Source organism: Mustela lutreola, chromosome 10 (assembly GCF_030435805.1).
Source record: "Mustela lutreola isolate mMusLut2 chromosome 10, mMusLut2.pri, whole genome shotgun sequence".
NCBI classification, from domain to species: domain Eukaryota; kingdom Metazoa; phylum Chordata; class Mammalia; order Carnivora; family Mustelidae; genus Mustela; species Mustela lutreola.
Window position 1 is genome coordinate 38175539 of NC_081299.1, and position 18223 is coordinate 38193761.

At 45.8% G+C, this 18223-nt stretch overlaps 2 protein-coding genes across 5 annotated transcripts in view; both read right to left on the reverse strand.

The window, feature by feature from the left end:
* BEND5 (BEN domain containing 5) overlaps window positions 1–3632 on the reverse strand; it is a 46401-nt gene extending 42769 nt beyond the window's left edge. The window contains exon 1 of one of the 3 annotated variants that reach the window (XM_059137377.1): window positions 3226–3632. In XM_059137377.1, coding sequence (XP_058993360.1) covers window positions 3226–3451 — 226 coding nt within the window. In that variant the 5' untranslated portion in view covers window positions 3452–3632. The remainder of the gene's footprint in view (window positions 1–3225) is intronic. The other 2 variants (XM_059137379.1, XM_059137378.1) reach the window with 2 other exon arrangements.
* Window positions 1–18223, reverse strand: part of AGBL4 (AGBL carboxypeptidase 4) — a 1588908-nt gene that overhangs the window by 229065 nt on the left and 1341620 nt on the right. The window lies entirely within an intron of this gene.

An 18223-nucleotide genomic window follows, 5' to 3' on the forward strand; every position in this document is an offset into this window, starting at 1 on the left:
TGAGATATGTGGTTCTCCTGTGGAGGATGGGAGCTCCTTGGAGATTTCCTCAGGAAAATGACAACTCATGGAGGAGAGGGCAAGGTAGTGTGTGTGCGCTCTGTAGGAGGGATGCTGGTAAGACAGGAAGAGGAAGAGCAGAATGAGCTTGAGAACTCAGAAATGAAAACTGTCCACTGGCTCAAAAACTTGCCTTGAGCCCCAAGCTTCATGGTCATTTCTTGCATGCATGCTGTGTGGCTAACAGGAACATCAGCTACTTTAGGAAGGGCAGTGCCAAGCACGGCCTGTGTTCTGAGGCTAGCTTTGCCATTTATTAGCAGGTCAGTCTCTGAGCCTCAGTGTCCTCAGAGATCAACAGCAATCTCTACCAACAGGGTTCCAGGGAGGATGAGCAGGGACAACGCACAGGCTCATAGTGAAACTATCAATAAAGGTGGGTTTGTTTCTTTTTCCCTTGGACTGAAATCACCCTTTGTTGAGAAGAGGGCTGTCCCACGGGGTCTGACACACATGAAACCATGGCATAAACCACCATGTCTCACAGCAGCTGGCTTTGACATTTTCTGGATTCAAGAAGAGGTCCACTTAAGACAGCTCTGGGTTGGCCTGGCAATACTCAGTAAAGTACCAACTTTGCACCAACAGCCATGAAGTAGCCCAAAAACTGCCCCTTGAACCCAGGCTGTTGGTGCCAGAGAGAGATCAACTAACTCGTGGTTAATTCACTAACCCAAAGCCATCTCTACCTCCCCCTGGAGAGCTCACCTCCTCCCGTCTGATGCCACAACATGGTGGTATTTATAGCTGGGAGATGCCAGAAGACAGCTCTTTAAGAGGAAGTGACTGCCAGCAATTCTCAGAGCCACCACATTCAAGTCAAGATGGAGTTTTAAGACACATAGGAGAGTTCTCTCAGGGTAAATGAATCCCCAAACCCACCCTGGCCCTTCCAGCCAGATCTGCAGCCAGAGCAGCAGCGCCAATTTAAAAATTAACCAGCTGATTGGAATTTGAAATGTGGTCTAGCCAACCTCAAGTTGGTTCCCCCATCACTGCCCCCACCCCCCACCCCGTCTCCTCCCAAAAAAGTAGTGAGGAGGTGGGGGAGAGCATTTTTCAAATCACTTTGCTCAAACTGGCGCCATGGTTCTTCTCTGGATCTGCTCTGCCAACTTCCAGATGTTGCCTAGATTTTTTGTGTTGTTTTTAATAACCCTAGAGATTTATCAACATTCCAACTTGGAGGATGAAAAGTCCATAGATTCAAGATTCATGGTTCTCAGACCAAGAACTGCATGTCTTACTTATGAGAACTTTCTTCTTTTTTTAAAATCAGTGTCAGTGAGGACCGCCACTGCCTCGCAGCCTCTCTGCGGCGCTTGAAGAGCCAAGCCATGTTCATGTTTGCTGAATGAATAAATGAATGAATGGACAATCTCTAATGGTGGGAAACAGCCATTACACACCAAGTCACATACATACCACTGACTCCTTCTGACATACATGGCTTCCTCCTCTCCTGAGGCCCTTCCAGATCTAGGAGTATAATACAATCATCAAGAAGCATACCTTCTTTTCTTCTAGCCCAAGCAAAGCTGAGGTTACAGCCTAGTTACAACTTCCTCAGGCCTATACTCTTAGGGAATAATCACCCAGTCCCTTCCCTTGGGTAATTAAAAGCAAGCAAACAAACAAAATAAAACCTAATCAGCTACACAGGCTTCCCTTTTCTACATACTTCTCCTCATTCTGTTTTTCTGGACCCAGCTGTCACCAGGTGTTGTGAATGGGTCTACGCCACTGTACCCTAGGGCTTGCCAGAGGGGTGGTAAGGGTGCGGTCTGTCAAAAAGTACTCAGGGTGCTGGTGGGTTTTTAGTTCTTCTTCCACTCCTCGAGTGCAAACCTGACTTCCAGAGGCCACAGGAGGTGCTGTAAAGGAACAGGAGTCATGGGCTAGAGTTCTAATCCATTGCTCATTTGCCATGGGACCCTAGGCAGGTCACTTCTCGGTTTCAAGCCAGTTTCTCTATCTGCCACATTTAAATACGATCACATGCTGGCTTCATCTTTCAGGACAAATGTCAGAAAGAAGAAAAAAAAAAAAAAGCTGGAAGAATTGGGAAAGGTCTTAAAACGATACCATCTTCATTCAGCTCCTAACCCTGGTCTTCCCTTGCAAGCAGAGAGCAGGCTGGCTGTCTCTGCCCACTCCGGGGTACCCCCACCCGCAGCAGCAGCTAAAAGGCTGCTCCCTAGAACGGAAGTGATACTAACTTCTTCCTCTCTTGTCTGTACCTAAGTCTCCTACTGCTAGCTGGGAAAGAGGGTCCACTGACTTTACAAAGGAAAAGGTGTCTCATGTAGCAGAAAGAACTTGGCGTAGTAGGCTGAAAGGGCTGGTTTCTTGTCCTGTCACCAGCTGAACCTCAGTGTCCTCATCTGTCAAAATGGGGCTGAGACCACCTACCTTCTCCCTCTGTCAGGGCCCTGAGAAAGCAGGAATGGGAGGTCTGGTCTTATTCTGACCAGCAATTCTTTCCTTGCCCTCACTTCCCTCTCACTCAGAGAGCCTTCTGGGAGATTCAAAAGGGGTGTGGAGGCTCAGGGATGCTGAGTGCCACTACCTCTTCACCTCTGTCACCTAGCCAGGAAGGGGCAGAAGAGAGTAGCACCCAGCGATCAAGGCCTCCCCATCCTGTCCAATGGTGACCGGGATGGGACAAGGATGTCACAGCTTCCCTCTGTGAAGAGAGACTCACACCTACAAGAGTCTGACAATATCCACCTTGCCTCCTCAGTTCCAGGAGGCACCAAGGGCCTTAAAGGAAGAGAGACAGAGAAACTTGAGACGGAAGGAGCAGAGAGGGGAAGGACCAAAGAGAAGGTGAGAAGCAGAGAAATAAGAGTGCAAAGGAGGGGAGAGAAAAGAAAAAGTGAAGGGGCCAGGAGAACAGACAGAAACAGAAAGAGGACGACAGACACATACCGAGCGGTGAAGACATACTGACAGCGCGGGAGTGTCGGGGAGGCGGGGAAGACAAAGGGGACCATCCGGTGTTTTTAACTGGTCTGGCCTTTTTGAGACCCCCCCATCCCCAAAAGAAAAGCCTAGGAGGCGGGCGGAGGAGGCCGGGGCGAGCAGAGGCTCCCCCTGACCCCCTCTACCCCGGGTCCCTGCCCCCGCGCGGGTCCCGCCGTCCCTCCCGGCCCGCTTGCTCACCTGCCAGCGCCAGGATCTGGGCCTTGTGGAGCAGCAGCGCGCCCCAGTCGCGGGAGGCGCGCGGGGGGCTCTCGGGCCCGGCGCCCAGCTCCTCCGGACCCCGGTACACGGCGTACACCTTCTGGTTGTCAAAATCCAGCCGCGAGCGGGGGCTGAAGTCGCGCACGCACGACACTGGCAGCGCGTAGCAGACGTTGTCCTCCAGGAACCGCACAAAGGCGTACATGGTGGGCGCCGGGGGCGGGCCCCGGTCGGGCCGGTCAGCCCGCGGGGCGGGCGCGGAGGTGGGGACCCGGCGGGGGGCGCGAGCCGCGCGGCCGGGCCGGGGGGCGGGGGCGGCTCCCCGGGACCCGTGCTCCCCCCACTGTTATTGTTCCTGAAAGCACCGCTCTGCCAATCGGCTGCTCTCGCCTGGGCGCGGAAAAGAGAGGGAGGGGGGGAAGGGGGCGGGGGGCGGGTGAGGGGGGTTTGGAAGCGCACCGCCACTCGCAAAGTCAGACCCGAGCAATCACAGCCGGAGCGCGATTCGCGTAGGGAGAGGAAAGGGCAGGGAGATTGAATTGCAATAATAATAATAATAATAATAATAATAATAACAGTAGCATTGCAGGAGAAGGAAAAAAAAAATGCATTGACCAAAAGTCGCGCTGCGTGCAGGGAGTATTATATTGCTTCAACAGTCGCGCTCAAAACAAATTGAATCGCAACAAAACTGCATTGCAAAAGAGAGGAGAGAGTGTGGGAGAATGAACGCAGGGCCTGGGAGGGGGTCAATCTTGTTGGGATCCCGAAGTGTAAACTTGCACTTGCAAGCAAGCAGAATTTTGGAGTGTTTCAAATAATTGCAGCCATTCCTCTTAGCTCCTTTATTTAGTTCGTGTATCTTTTTCCCTTCTTTCTTCTTTTTCTTCTTTCTTTCTTCTACTTCTTCTTCTTTCTTCTTTCTTCTTTTTTTGCAAAACTGCCAACTCCTGCTGTGGGGAGGGTCAGTCAGCCAGAAACGTTTCCCCAAAGCTGCCAAACTAGTTCTGACCAGAACTGGGGCTTGTCTGGGATTTCCAGTTGGACCAGCTGGCTGAGGTGGTGGAGGGTTGGTCGAGGGCAGCTCTCAGCCAGAGGGAGCAGGGGGCGCCCCTCTGCCCTGTAGTCTTTCTCCACTGAGGCACGTCCACCGCATGCCTTTCTTAGAGCTGGGACCAGTTGGAAAGAAGGAGGGAGTGGAGGTGTACTCTGAGGGAGGCAACCCCAGGATTAGCTGGGCATTTTGGAATGCCTTGAGTTCAGGAATGGAACTCCGTGGAATACCAGTCTTTGCTGTCCGCAGGATCGTAGGCAGAAGAGAGTGTGGAGGCCCTTGGATGCCCCAGACAAGACCTGAACAACTAAAAAGGGGCTGACTGGGCTCTGCTCACAGGAACCACATTCCACATCAGAGGGGGCCAGCACTCTCACAGGGATGCCTCCAAGAGGGTGGGCTTTTATACCAAATTTGGGTACTTTTATCCCCAATTCCCCGCCCCAGACCTGGCACCTGGTAGGGACTAAAATTTTGGGTTGAGAAGAATAATAAATAGAAATCCTCATTCATCCAGCTATCCAGTAATTCATTCTTGTGTTCAAGCAACCAAATATTGTTTGGGTAAGCGCTATATATATGCCAGATTCTGGCTAGGCGCTAGTCACAGAGGGATGAACAGAATGGACAAACCACCTAGATTCCTAGCAGTGTTTGATAGTGTTATCAGAAACGAAGTCTTGGTTTTGGACACCTGGGCCAAAATTAGGTTACTAAATGAGTAACACCTTCCCTCTCCTCAAAACCCTTGCAGTCCCATCCAGGAGTATTAAAAATGTGTAAGTAAGTAATTATATTATTGTGAGAAAAGTGTTCTCATAGAGGAATATTTGTTGGGGGTGGCAGACTTAATTAATGTTATATTTTTTTAAAAAATCATTTCATTGAATTCAAGCTGTAAGAAAAAGATAAATGCACAAAAATATTTCATAGTGGTGAGTGATTTTGTTTTCATTTGTGTTTTGCATTCATATATTTATATTTAACTATTTTTCCACAATAACTATTACTTTATGATCAGAAGGTCTTACATATTATTTTTTAAAAAGCACTGTACTCGCATTTCAGTTCAGCTCCACTAATGATGAGGTAGATAAGCCAAAACCCGCAAATTCTTTCATTGTGATTCAGGAATAATGTTATACAGGCAAACCCCATAAACATACACCTCCCTGATCCAAATGCATAGGTCAGATTACGTTCCCTTAAGCCCGTGGTATATATGTGGTTGTAGCCAGATATGACCACGAGTTTCCTGATGCAGTTGTTGGTCTGATTGCCTCACACACTTGGGGAAAAAAAGAGGTGCCACACTGAGTTGTTCCAGAAGATTTACCTTCGTGATTATGATTTCTTTGGACTAATCTTAAATGAGTTTTTATCTTAAGAATACATTCCTGTGTTTGTCCAGGGGAAGTAATGTATAGCAAGACTTCTGATAATTCACAAGATGGTTCATGCAGAGTTGGCCATATTTAATGAAAGTCCATGTAGCTCCAACTGTGTTTGCAAAATAATTTCTAGTACCATGGCCAATATCCTCTACCATCTAAATGAAGGTGACCACCAAGTACACCATCAGTCTCATCTTTCTTACCACCTTTCTGGACATAGTACATGCCAGATGCATTAAACTATTTGTCATTTCCCAAGGTAGCATGCTCTATCAGATCCCAAGCCTTTATGCTTCTGTCCTCTTTCTGTGAAGTTCTTCCTCCTAGAGCACATGCTGACATCAGCTTCCCCTGAAGACCACCTCCAATGTCACCTGCTTTGTGAAGCCTTCCCCAACCACTAGCCCTCCTCAAGCACAGGCGGTCCTTGTCTCCTATTTTGTCCAGTACCTTTTTTCTTTGTTCCTTAGAGTAAGCTCCTTGAGAGGGGTCAAAATCTAAGTAACCTCAGCATCACTGGTTCCTGGCATATTTATGCTTATAAAACAAACATGTTAAAGACACAGAGCGTGAATAGCAAACCTCCTGCATGGCTTTTCTGAAAATCTGCCCCCTTTTCTCTGAGTTGTAGCTGAATCCAACTCTTTCTCATTCCCAGTGACCAAAGGGTGGGGACTGGCTCTGCTCCTTTTGCGACAGATTTGTGAACATGTTAAATGTCACTGTATCCTCAGCTCAAGCAAATTCCCCATCAAAGTCACCATAAATAATTCTTACAAGGAGGTAGTTGCATGTCCCAAGAACCCAGAAAGAAGAAAAGAACAAATTGACATGGGTGCCAGCAGAATAAACAGACTCAAATACATTTTGCATGTAGGTGCACCGATCCCAGAGAGGAACAACAGGTACGGGATGCTCACGGAGACACCGCTGGACAGCCTAAGGGCAACAGAAAGACATCCCGTGTTTCTGCTTCCCATGTGACCTGCACAGTCAGTCTTTAAACACAGCTCCATACACGGGTGCCTGGGAGGCTCAGACTGCCTTCCGCTCAGGTCATGATCATGGAGTCCCGGGATCAAGTCCAGAGTTCCACATTGGGCTCCCTGCTCAGCAGGGAGTCTCCTTCTCCCTTTGATCCCCCCCCCCCCCCCGCCCCCGTCTCATGCTCTTTCTTTCAATCTCTCTCAAATAAATAAATAAACACAGTTCCATGGAGAAGCTACTAAGTACTTCCTCTACCCTGGCGAAAATGGAGTCAAACTACCTCTTTGACTTGGAGGCAGTAGCCCGGGACTTTACACATGGCAGAAACCCAAGACGGGGGCTGATCCATTGATGAGCAAGCAAAGGCAGATCAAAAGTATAGATTTCAAATTTAAACAGGTGGTTAAAATGTCTGATTCAACTAAATCACAGCTGAATCCCCTCTCGACTACCCCACTCTAACGATTGTCCCTGTGCCTCTTACACAATTCTAATGCCAGGAAGTTTACTACCACCCCTTAACTTTGGGACACTACTGACTGTGGATCCATGGACATGGAGGCAAAATCTTCCACCTTGTAGCTGTCACACTAGGTCTTATGTCAGTTGTTCAAATATGGAAAACTTGGGATCCTGTCTCCTTAGGATCTTAACTATCTTCTGCTCAGACATCGCACTTCCTTCACCCATCTCTCCATCACCTGGTTTCGGTGATGAAAATTGTGGTATCTACTTTTTCTCCAAAGGTTACTCTAACCCATCCACGCCAAGCACCATGCATATACATCTCAATTAATTTCACACCACACCCTTGAAGGGGTATGATTAACCCCATGACAGAGTTGGGAAAATGGAGACTTGGAGCAAAGCAGTTTGGCTCTATCAGCTGTGGAGAGCTGCAGTCCCATTTGCGTTAAAGACAGTTTGCTTTAGAAGCAGTGTGGGGGAAGGATTGGGGGGAGGCAAGACTGGGGAGTGGAAGGCCTCTGATGAGGCTAGATGTCCTGTGCCTGCCCCTCCTCAACTCCCTCTTTCTGGGGCCAAATGTACTTTGCCTTTCATCCAAGTCATTTTAATGGAGCAGAAAGCGTACACATCTGGGGCAGCTTTGCAACCGCGTCTCCATTGTGCCTTCCTGTTGCGTTTTGCAGAGCCTTGGGTTAAGTCAAGCTCCTTCAGTTTAGCCAGCTGAAGCATGTTCAGTGGCAGCAGCAGGCCTTATGTTTCATATTACTGCATGGAATTCTCAGTGTACTTTGCAAAACTATTTTAAGGAGACCTGGGTTCTGTGAATTTTAAAAGCAATTGGAGCGTGTCTTTGCAACCTCTCCACTAATGATTGACCACATTTTTTTCATGATTTTGCCTTTTCTTTTTTCCTGTGATATTTAATTTGACTTTTAAAGTCTCTGCTTTAAAATTCCCACTCCTGACCCCCAGAAAAGTAATTTGCTGGGCTGTCATCTAGGGCCACTGTCTTCTCGGGTAGAGTCAAAGAACTGGACTGGCTGGGAGGCCCATGGCAGGCATTATCTTCAGCTGGGAACTCTTACCCCAAAGCAGGGGCATCAAGCCAGTGCATCCACGTGAACAACCGATCATGAAGTCTGGCTGGATCTGGTTGTGGGTTTGGGGCCGCGGAAGAGAGTGGCCGTAAAGAAGGGGAAGGAAGGAAAGAGAGGAGTTGCTGCTGAGGACAAACACAAAAGCCAGTGAACACTGCCTAGAGTTAGAGGGAATGTCAATTTGTCATGTAGGTGACAGCGTGGAGGGCCGAAGGAGAAGAGGCTTTGGAATCGGCCCAGGGGTTAAATCCCCACCTTTGCCCTCTCTTTGCTGTGACTTTGGGCAAGGCAGTTCACCTTCCCTGAGCCTCGGTTTTCTTATCTGGAAAATGAGGCTATCCTCAGAAGGTATTGTGAGAATCGGGGCAAGAGTTTTTCACCCTCTCTGTACATCAGGATCATCTGGGAAACTTAAAAAAATAACCTGTTTCCAGCTCCTAATCCCCCAAGATCTTGATTGAATTGGTTGGGGGTTAGGGACTTAATTTTTATTTTATTTTTTTTAAATTCCCAGATTATTCTAACATCGGACAAGGTTGAGTACTTCTGAGTTGGAAAATTTTAAGGTGACATGCCAGTCGCATAGAAACTGCTCAACAAGGTGTAGATATTATTTTCAGGGAAAATGTACAGGGCTCTGAAGTGTCTATGCAACCTCTCTGAGGAATAATAATTTCTTCATCTGAAAAACGATATACCAGTGTGAAAACAAGTCAGGGTATTATAGTCGTAGGCCCTGGATGCAAAGCCTGGCCAAAAAGTAAAGCCTATCCTCACTGTGTGGTTATGGACACGTTTCTGAATCTCTCCAAACCTCATTTTCTCCAAGGGAATATTAATACTGCTTCATAGGGTTGTTATGAGGATTAAATGAGATATGTAAATTTAAATGTCTATGCAAAGCATTTGGCAGAGTGCCTGACACATAGTAGTGAGTCCTCAATAAACGATAGTTGTTGTTTTTGTCATGTGTTATTGTTATTTATTCTGAGAGCTCTTATCTCCATTCTGAGAGTCATGTGCCCAATGAACATTTCTTGTATCAGATTGAATATAATGAGTTGAACAATGCTGGTAATTACCCAGTGAGTGCCCCACCATGCTTCCATCCCAGTGCACGCCCTTTCCACTAGAGCCTGTGGGCATGGTTGGCCAACACAGAAGCTCAGATCTCACACCTTCAAGTCTCTGAGGCTCAGGGCCTTGCCCAAACTTGCAGCGCACACTTCCAGGAGATTTTGTTTGGAGCCATGCATTCTCTCAAACTGAGTTTGTGAAGTATTTTCTTAGAATAAATAAAAATGTGTATGCATTACATAAAATGAAAAATGCAGAAGCATTTGTAGCAATTGAAAGCCCTGGGAATTTGCATCTTGGCTTGATGTTCAGATTGCAGATAATGGTCAAGTTCAACCACTTAGATCTCAGCTACATTATGACCTCATGTGGGGCACACACAGGAGCTGGTCACACAGATGACCTGAATCCTGATGTTTTACCCGGGGTACATACTCCGCAAAAGCAACACTAAGCAAACATTCCCAATGGTCAAAGACCAAAAGAAGTTTATGAATAGAAGAGATTATCACAAGGGAACAATATTTGAATTGGTTTTGAAAAAGAAACAAAGAAGTTGGCTCACCTTGGAAGAATGTAACCTGCCTCAATGATGGATTTCAGTTAGGAACCCATTGGTTTTAGAAGCTACCTCTGGTTTTGCTTTTCAGTTTAACTCATTCTGTCATTTTTCAGTTGAAATGTCACTTCCTCAGAAAAGTCCTCCCTGACTTGTTCTTCCCATCGCTCTCCGCAGACTAGCTCAGGTCTCTTTTACATATTTTCACAGTTCCTTATATTTTTCCTCATGGGGTTTAGTGAAATATGTAATACATATTTATTCTATTATTGTCTGTCTCTGCTAGTAGACCAAAAACTCCACTAGAGAAGAGACACTGTTTTCTTCACTCTTGTATCCTAGCACCTAGCCTGGCCCATGGGAGACCCTAAACAAATACTTGTTGCATAAGTACTTGCCCAAGGTCACACAGAAGTAAACGGTGGAGCCAGGATTTGTGACTCAGGCTGCTTGACTCTAGAGCTCCACCCAGAGACTTCCACTTCAATTCTGTTTCCCCCGAGTCTGACTCTTGCCTCAGTGACGATGATCTGTGTCCTTTTAGCTAGCATGGGGAGATAATGGAGCACCCATACTCAAAGGACCACTTGTTGATTTTCTAGGGATGTCCAGTCTAGGGATTGTCTGGTGCAGGTGAGACCCCGGCTGGCAATATCTCAAAAAGCACCCTGGATTTCAGTGATATTTTCATTCTATGTTGCTGTAGGTGAGAGTGTACTAGATTCAATCCATTGTATAAAGAAGGATTTCCTTTATTTACTCAAAACCAGTTTCTTTATTGAGTACCACAATAAGGTCACCTATTATGCTAATCAGAAAAAAAAAGTCATTGACCTCTGAGTTTTTATATTATGGAAAAATGGCTCATATATACAATAAACAACACATTTTCTGTTGATAGTTCTTTATCATGTTCTTTTTGTGCTGGAGGTAGGTGAGTTGGAGCACACAATATCAAAACCCTACCTTCCCTTTTTTATTATCAGGCATACCCTTATTATCATGGGGAAAAATGGCAAGAAGCAAAGAAGGAACGATAATCCACTAAGGGAGAGACATTTTATCTAAAACAGGGAATGGACAGGAGCAAGACACACAGAGGCTTATGAGACTCTAGATGAAATGGTTAGGGAGAGAATTAACTCAGCTGCTAGGTACAGTAGGTCACACAGGATCCCACCTCTACCTGCTAACATGTCCTGCCACACTGCTGGGCCATCAGATAGCTTCTGACCACTGATCACAGGAGCTCTGCTCCTGGCTCTGGGACCCATTCTGGAAAGGTAACATGGCCCTGAAGAAGTGAGGAGGCAATAATAAAATAATAAATAATAAAAGTGCATAGGCTTGGAACTCAGATTTGGGTTCAATTAATATTCTATCACCAAGGTCTTTTGGGACCTCGGGCAAATGTCTGACTCTCCAGTTTTTCCACTGTCAAACAGAATTTTATAAGGCTGTCACAGGCTCTAATAGACTATGCATGGCAACTGCCTGCCAGGCACAATGCCTCGTCCATAGTAGGTCCCCCAAACTATGAGCTGTCTTTTCATTCCCTTCTTCTGAGACAGACTCTACTGCTTCTTCCTTTTAGGAGGTCACAGGATATTGACATGAATGGATCCCCAGAAGCCAGCTATTTTTGGATCAAGAAACATACCCACTCCTCCAAAGACTGGGCAGTATTACCGCAGAGTGGCATCCACCATCCCTTCATGGCCCATGCTGGGGCAATATGTCTTCTTTCAAAGCTGGGACCTTAGTGAGATCTGTACTTTTATGAAGTTTTGGGACTTAAGCTGAGCTTGGGGTTTTACTGTCTGCTTTTAAAATTATGTTCAGATTTTGTATATTTAAAACACGACTCTGGAATTGTGAAACACAGTGTTCTCAATCATAAAAAAGGATGAATTATGTTATGCCTTTCTGTTCCCATTTCTGGGTTCTTTTTTTGTCTTCTTGTATGAATTTTTCTGTGATGCCCTGCCTTATGTCTTAACTCATCTGGGACACTTGCTGTGAAAATTTGGGCAAGATTCTTAACTCCTGTAAAACTGCTTCATTCATTCATTCATTCATTCCTTTGTTCATTCATTCATTCATTCATTTACTAATGAACTATTTGCTGAGGGCTTATATTCAGAAACTTCACTTAATACGTGGGATACAATAGCGAACTAGACAGACAGAGCTTTATCTATAAAATGGGAAACAAAACTTACCTATTAGGACTGTTGAAAGAAGCAAATAAGATCATATATGTAAAAAAGAGGAAGAGCCAAAGAAAAGGACTGAATTTTATTGAGCTCCCTACGCTGTCCCCAGTAATGCTACATGCTTCACTTACAATCCTCATAATAACCTTGGAAAATAATTCTAATCCTCTTTCTATAGATACATCAACTGAGGTTCAGAAAGGAAAAATGAGGGCCGAAATCACACCCTGGATTCAAATCTGGTATGAACTTCCCACTCTGCTATTTTGTTGCCTCCAATGGTCCCTGATATACAACTTGCCATTTGATAGATATGTCAGTCTTCATCACCAGCTCCATGCAGAACGTGAGGGTTTGTATCCTTCTTTCTGCTAGCTGATACATATGATAGCACCAACTGTGCGTGGTTTGGGTAGAATAAGGGGTACTTGGATGGAAAATCCAAATCCTATCCCCTAGTTCCTTAGGGAACAAGACATATACGTTAAATTGACAAATTAAAATTTTCCATTAGAATATGCAAACAGTTACCAATAACTCCAAGTCACCAGGGGAAGAACTCTGGTCCTCTGGCAGTCAGACTCATCAGCTTAGGAGACAGATGGGACAGGGACTCTTGGCAAGAGGAACATTCTTTTCCCAAGTCAACCCATTTCTACCCCTATGACCTTTAAAGATGAAGTGCTCAAAACTCTATCCCCCCGACTCTTACTGCTCCCCAGGTGGAGGCAGACCTCAACTGCACAAACAGCAAGGTGCATTTTTCCACCTGGGGAGCCTGATGTCCATGGAAAAAAGAATCTGCCCGGAAATGTTCACTTAGGGGCTGCCCGCTTTCAAGAGGCAGAAAAGAGAGTAGGAAATGAAATCACTGTGCTTAAACTTGGCAAAGGGGCTGTAAAACTGCCCCTAGCTAAGAAATCTGGACCTCTACACCCTTTTCTCTTCCATCACTCTGTTTGGACGGGTCACAGCAAAAACATACAATGGAGAAGCCAGCATAGGGGCCAGATAAGCTCTGTCGGCATGGCTTTAACTTTTTGAGCAAATACTTAATCTCTGGTATTAAGAAAAGGAAGGGCCATACCAGAGAGCTCTTGTTGCCATTGAGAAGACTTGTGAGGGTTATCAGAACGAAAAGACAGACACAGAAGAAACAGAGCAGAGCTTTGCATGCAAAAAAGGGAAGAGAAAAAAAAAAATCTTTTTCCTTGGCATGGAGAAATTTCATCCTGAAGGTTCTTTCTTTTTTTTTCCTTTTCTTGGCAATGTAATAAACACCTTAAAATAGAGTTATAAAACGGAAACAGATTCTATAGAAGCAGGAAACCAAGAATAGTGACTTCAGAGAACTTATAGACCAAAGCTCTCATTCTAGAAATGATGAAACTGAGGACAGAAGGACAATGATTACCCACAGCCCGAGAGTTTGTCTTTGACCAAGTCATTCCTGGAACCCAGGTCCTGGCGGGCCTTTCCTCTGCCTAACATTCCCATGCTTTCTCTTGATTACAGGGCATAGGCTTCAGTGGAAGGTGATCTTATCTGTGCCCATAGCATCAGCTTACCTAGTCCTAGAGAAGCATAACTCATCATGTTCAAGGTTTTGCATCAAGAAGAAGCCTCTCCTGGTTGGGGAGGGCATAGTGACCTCCCATAGAAACCTCCCAACTCTCTCCCCTTACCTGTGTCTCTCCAGTCCTGCTGCCATTCCCATGGTGCTCCTCTGACTATCTTCTATTCCCACACCCCCACCAAGAGCTGCTGTGGATTCTCTAACACACAATCCAAAGCATGATCCCAGCCTGTTCTAGAGGGGTTGCCCTGAGCATAGCTGAAGCAGTGTTGACTCCCAAAGAGGCTTAACTGAAAACGGGGTGAAAGAAAAGGCAGCAGAACATAGTGGAGTGATCTGAGCTTTGAAATCAGATGAACCTGAGTTCAAATCCCAGCTGCACAGCGCATTAGCTGTACACACCTGAGCAAGTCATTTGACTTCTTCGAAGTTTGGTTTCCTGACCTGTAAGGCTGGGAGATTCACCCCTCAAGATATTTGGTACAATTAAATGAGAGAGCAAACAGAAAGTATTTAGCCCAGATCTTTGTTCACAGTGGACACCGGTGTATACAAAACATTAAAAACATCTGATTTTCAAAGCACAGGTCTATAGTCACTCACTCAAAAAACATTTCCTAGGCCACCTTCGCCATGCCAAACCTTGTGCCAAGTATTGGGATAAAGACAGACAAGAAATGTTCCTTCCCCTGCGGAAAATAATTTTTTCATGGGTGCTACGGATTGAACTGTGTCCCTCCAAAAGCTATGCTAACGTCCCAAACTGCAGTATCTGTGGAAATAGGGGGTCTATGGGTGTAATCAAGTTAATATGAGACCATTAGGGCGGGCCCTGATTCAATATGACTGATCACTTTGTAAGAAGAGAACAAGGTCCGGTGAAGGCAGAGATGCATAGGGATAAGGCCACATGCCTGCAGACGCAGAGATGGGATGATGCAGCTGTAAGCTAAGGAATGCCAAGGATAGATGGCCACCACCAGAAGCTAGGGTGAGGCAAAGAAAGAGGGAGCTTGGCTCTGCTGACACCTCGCTTTTGGACTTCCAGCCTTCAGAAGAATGAGGGAATAAGTATCTGTTGTTTTAAGCCACCCAGTTTGTGGTACTTTTTTTTTTCAACAGCCCTAGGAAACTAATACACCTGGGGAGATATGCAAAGGAGCATATGCAGTGATTACAACAGAAGTGGAATGACACGGATTGTGTTCATTGAGCTGAGCATGGTGCATTTATTCAATAATGTAATTTTGATTAAACCAGGAAGACTTCTTGTGAGGCTCAGGGTTGATGGAGGTCTGTGGAAGTGGAGGCAGTTTGCTGGGAGATGGATAGCCTTTGTCTGCTTGAGGAAGACAGGGAAGGCTTCTCGGAAAGGATAGTGAGAACTGGTACCTGAAGGATTGGCCAGAAGCTCAGGGGGTAGGGGGTTAGGGAGAGGGGACACCATTTGTACTAGAGAGCCCAGTGTGTGCAGAGGCAGAAAAGTGTGAGCTGTTTAGAATGGGGGGGGGGGGGTTACTACAAACATGTAATCACGGTGGCAGCTCTGTGCTGATACCGATCTGCCTTCCAGACTTTCTTCTCCACCTTGATATCCCACAGATACCTCTTACATAAAATGTTCTGAATTGAACTAGACCCTCCTTTCTCTCCCTACACAGATCTCTTCCTGACCGTTCTCCTTCCTGCCCTGATTTGGTGAATGGCCCACCTCCTGCCCCTCCAGCCTAGCTAGAGGTCTCGGAGTGCCTGTGTACTCCACTCTTGGAAGTTGACTTCCTTTTCGTCTCTGATTTACACCATGATTTCTGAGCTTTACTATATCTGGTTCTAATGGATTCTCACTTGGCATGAGCTCCCAACTCTCCAGCTGTGTCTCTCGGCCATATTCCTTCCAGCCAAGCCTCTCTGCCAGATAATTAATGATCTGTAAACAAATGCTTAATTGCACCAGGGGAGCACATATTTAAAGAAACTTTGTGATAAAGCAAAGGATCCTTTTTATAACATGAAGAACATTTCTCTCACAAACTCTCCCCACCCTCGACTTCTCATTTAGTCTACATTTTTGTCTCATGTATTAAATCCAAAACTCTTCTGCAGCAGAATCTGTAAAACAAAAGAACAGAAACCTGCCCAAGGGACAGATGGTATCATCTTGAGGTGCTTCCTTCCTGAGACACTCTTTTCTTCAGATTTGGCCCTTAGACTCAAGACTTGGCCACTTGCTAGGAGAAAGGAAATTTTGGCTCCTGGCAAGCAGGCAAAAAAAAAAAAAAAAAAAAAAAATGTGGACTTATTAAGAATCTAACATATGCCTACTTCTTTTATTTATGTTCTCTCATTTTCTTCTTCACAACACCCCCATGAACTGCTATCCATTGTATAAATAAGAAAGAACAGCACCTTGCCCAAGTTAGTGGCAGTTAGTCAGGGGGAATGGCTGAGATTGAAGGGGGTGCTCAGACTCAAGGTAATGAGATGATTGCCTCTCGGCACACCCTTTCACGTTGTTTGAGATATCTAGTCAGCCATATTGCCTTTTCAGAGCGGATAAGAACTCCTGAGTCAGAGAGTATGCCTTCTGCCCGGCCCTGCTGATTCCCTGAGTGGGTGGTACCCCGAACGTGGTGGGCAAGAAGCCGCAGTGGAAACTTTTCTATTTGCTGCTGTGTGGGGGGCTCTGCCCTCCTGCTGGGAGTCAGTGTTGGGTGCTGCTGTGGGAGGGTCAGTTCAGCCACTCAGGCCCTTCAGAGAGGAAGCACCTTGGCGCAGACCTGAAACTGAGCCTCCTTTAGGGAGTTTGAAAAGGTGGTTTTTGTGCAGTTCTTAATGGCCCAGCTGTTGCTGAAAGAGGAAGTACAGAAACATTTTTAGAATAGTTAGTGGGGTGCGACAGAACCCGGGGACTGTATCCACAGGAACTCGCCCCCTTCAGAAAGTGTTGCTTCTGAAAATACTTGGGTGTTCACAGAGCAAGCACCTGCCCCAGGCCAGGCCCTAGGCTCTGTCCTGGATCCGCAACCTCTCCCTCTTGGAGGGTCCCTTCCTCGCTGTGCTTATATATGCTCAAGTCTGTCCCAACCCCAAAGCAGGACAATAGCCTCCTCAGAGCCTTCACTCATCTCTGCCTCACCTTTAGTTACTTCCTTCTCTTTACAAGCAGAACTTTCTGAAGGAAAGTGCAGTCTACACTTTTCAGCATTCACTCACCTCCCGTTCACTCCTCAGCCCCACAGCAGCCTGGCCTATGCTTCTACTGGTTAGAAGCTCTCCAAAGTAACCAATGACCTACCGAGTTCAAGGGCACATTCCTTCATCTGGTCTCAGCAGCATTCACACTGTTGACCTGGCCTTCTCCCAGAAACATCTTCTCCCTTTGACTTCAGTAGTCTTGATTTCCTTCCTACCTCTTTAATAATTCTCAGTCGATGTGGTAGGCTCCTCCTCTTTGACCCACATTTTAGCTGTCAAGTCTCCCTCAGAATTCTGGCCTTCTTATTCTGTATGCTCACAGACTTAGTGCAGACTTCTCTCTGGAGCTCCCAACACATGCGCTTACTAGCCACCTGCACTTGGAGAACTGAATGGCATCTCAAATATTCAAACCCATCTCTTCAAACCTTTCTCCCAAGCCCATTTCTTCTCAGACATGCTGCATTTTAGTAAGGAAGATCATCCACCACGACCAGGTTACAAACCTGAGTGCTTCTTGATTCCTCCTGTTTTCTCACCTCTCAGTCATCAAATCCTACTGATTCTGACCCCATAAATATCTCCCAAATTGTCTCATGTCCTCTCTCCTCCACTGTATTCTAGTTTAATTTTTATTTCTCTGCTCTTAATCTTACCCCTTCCCAATGCATTCTCCAAACTATTGTGATCTTGCCCAAATGCCAATCTGATGCTGCCACTGCTTGAATAAAACCTTCTGAGGCTTCTCCTCTAGCTCCACACAAAGTACCACACAATTTTAATCCTGTATAGTCTGTGCTCTACCAACTCTCTGGGTTCGGCTTAGGCTACATATTCCTGCATTCTCTGCTGCAACCAAATTGGTTGCCACCTGGTTCTCCTCCTTCCTCTTCTTAACTTTTCATTTTGAGGTCATTGTAGAGTCACATACAGTTGTAAGAAATGATCCAGAGAGATCTCGTGAGCTCCTCACACAGTTTACCCCAGGGGTAACATCTTGCATACTGTAGTACAATATCACACCCAGAAAACTAAGATTGATATAATCCACTCACCTTAAGCATATTTCACCACTTTTACATGCACTCATCTCTGGGTGTGTGTATTTAGATATTCAGTTCCATACTGAATTTTATCACATGTGTAGATTCATGTGACCACCACTGCAGTGGAACATATAGAACACATCCACAGGAGGCTCAAACTAGCCTTCCTGTGGTTCCTTCAGTGGGCTGACTTTCTTTTATTTCCAGGTCTTTACACAAGCTTTCCCCCACCCTGATACCCTTCCTTTGGTCAATTATTAGTTACTTTTCAGGCCTCAACTTAAATATCTATTCCTCAAAAATACTTT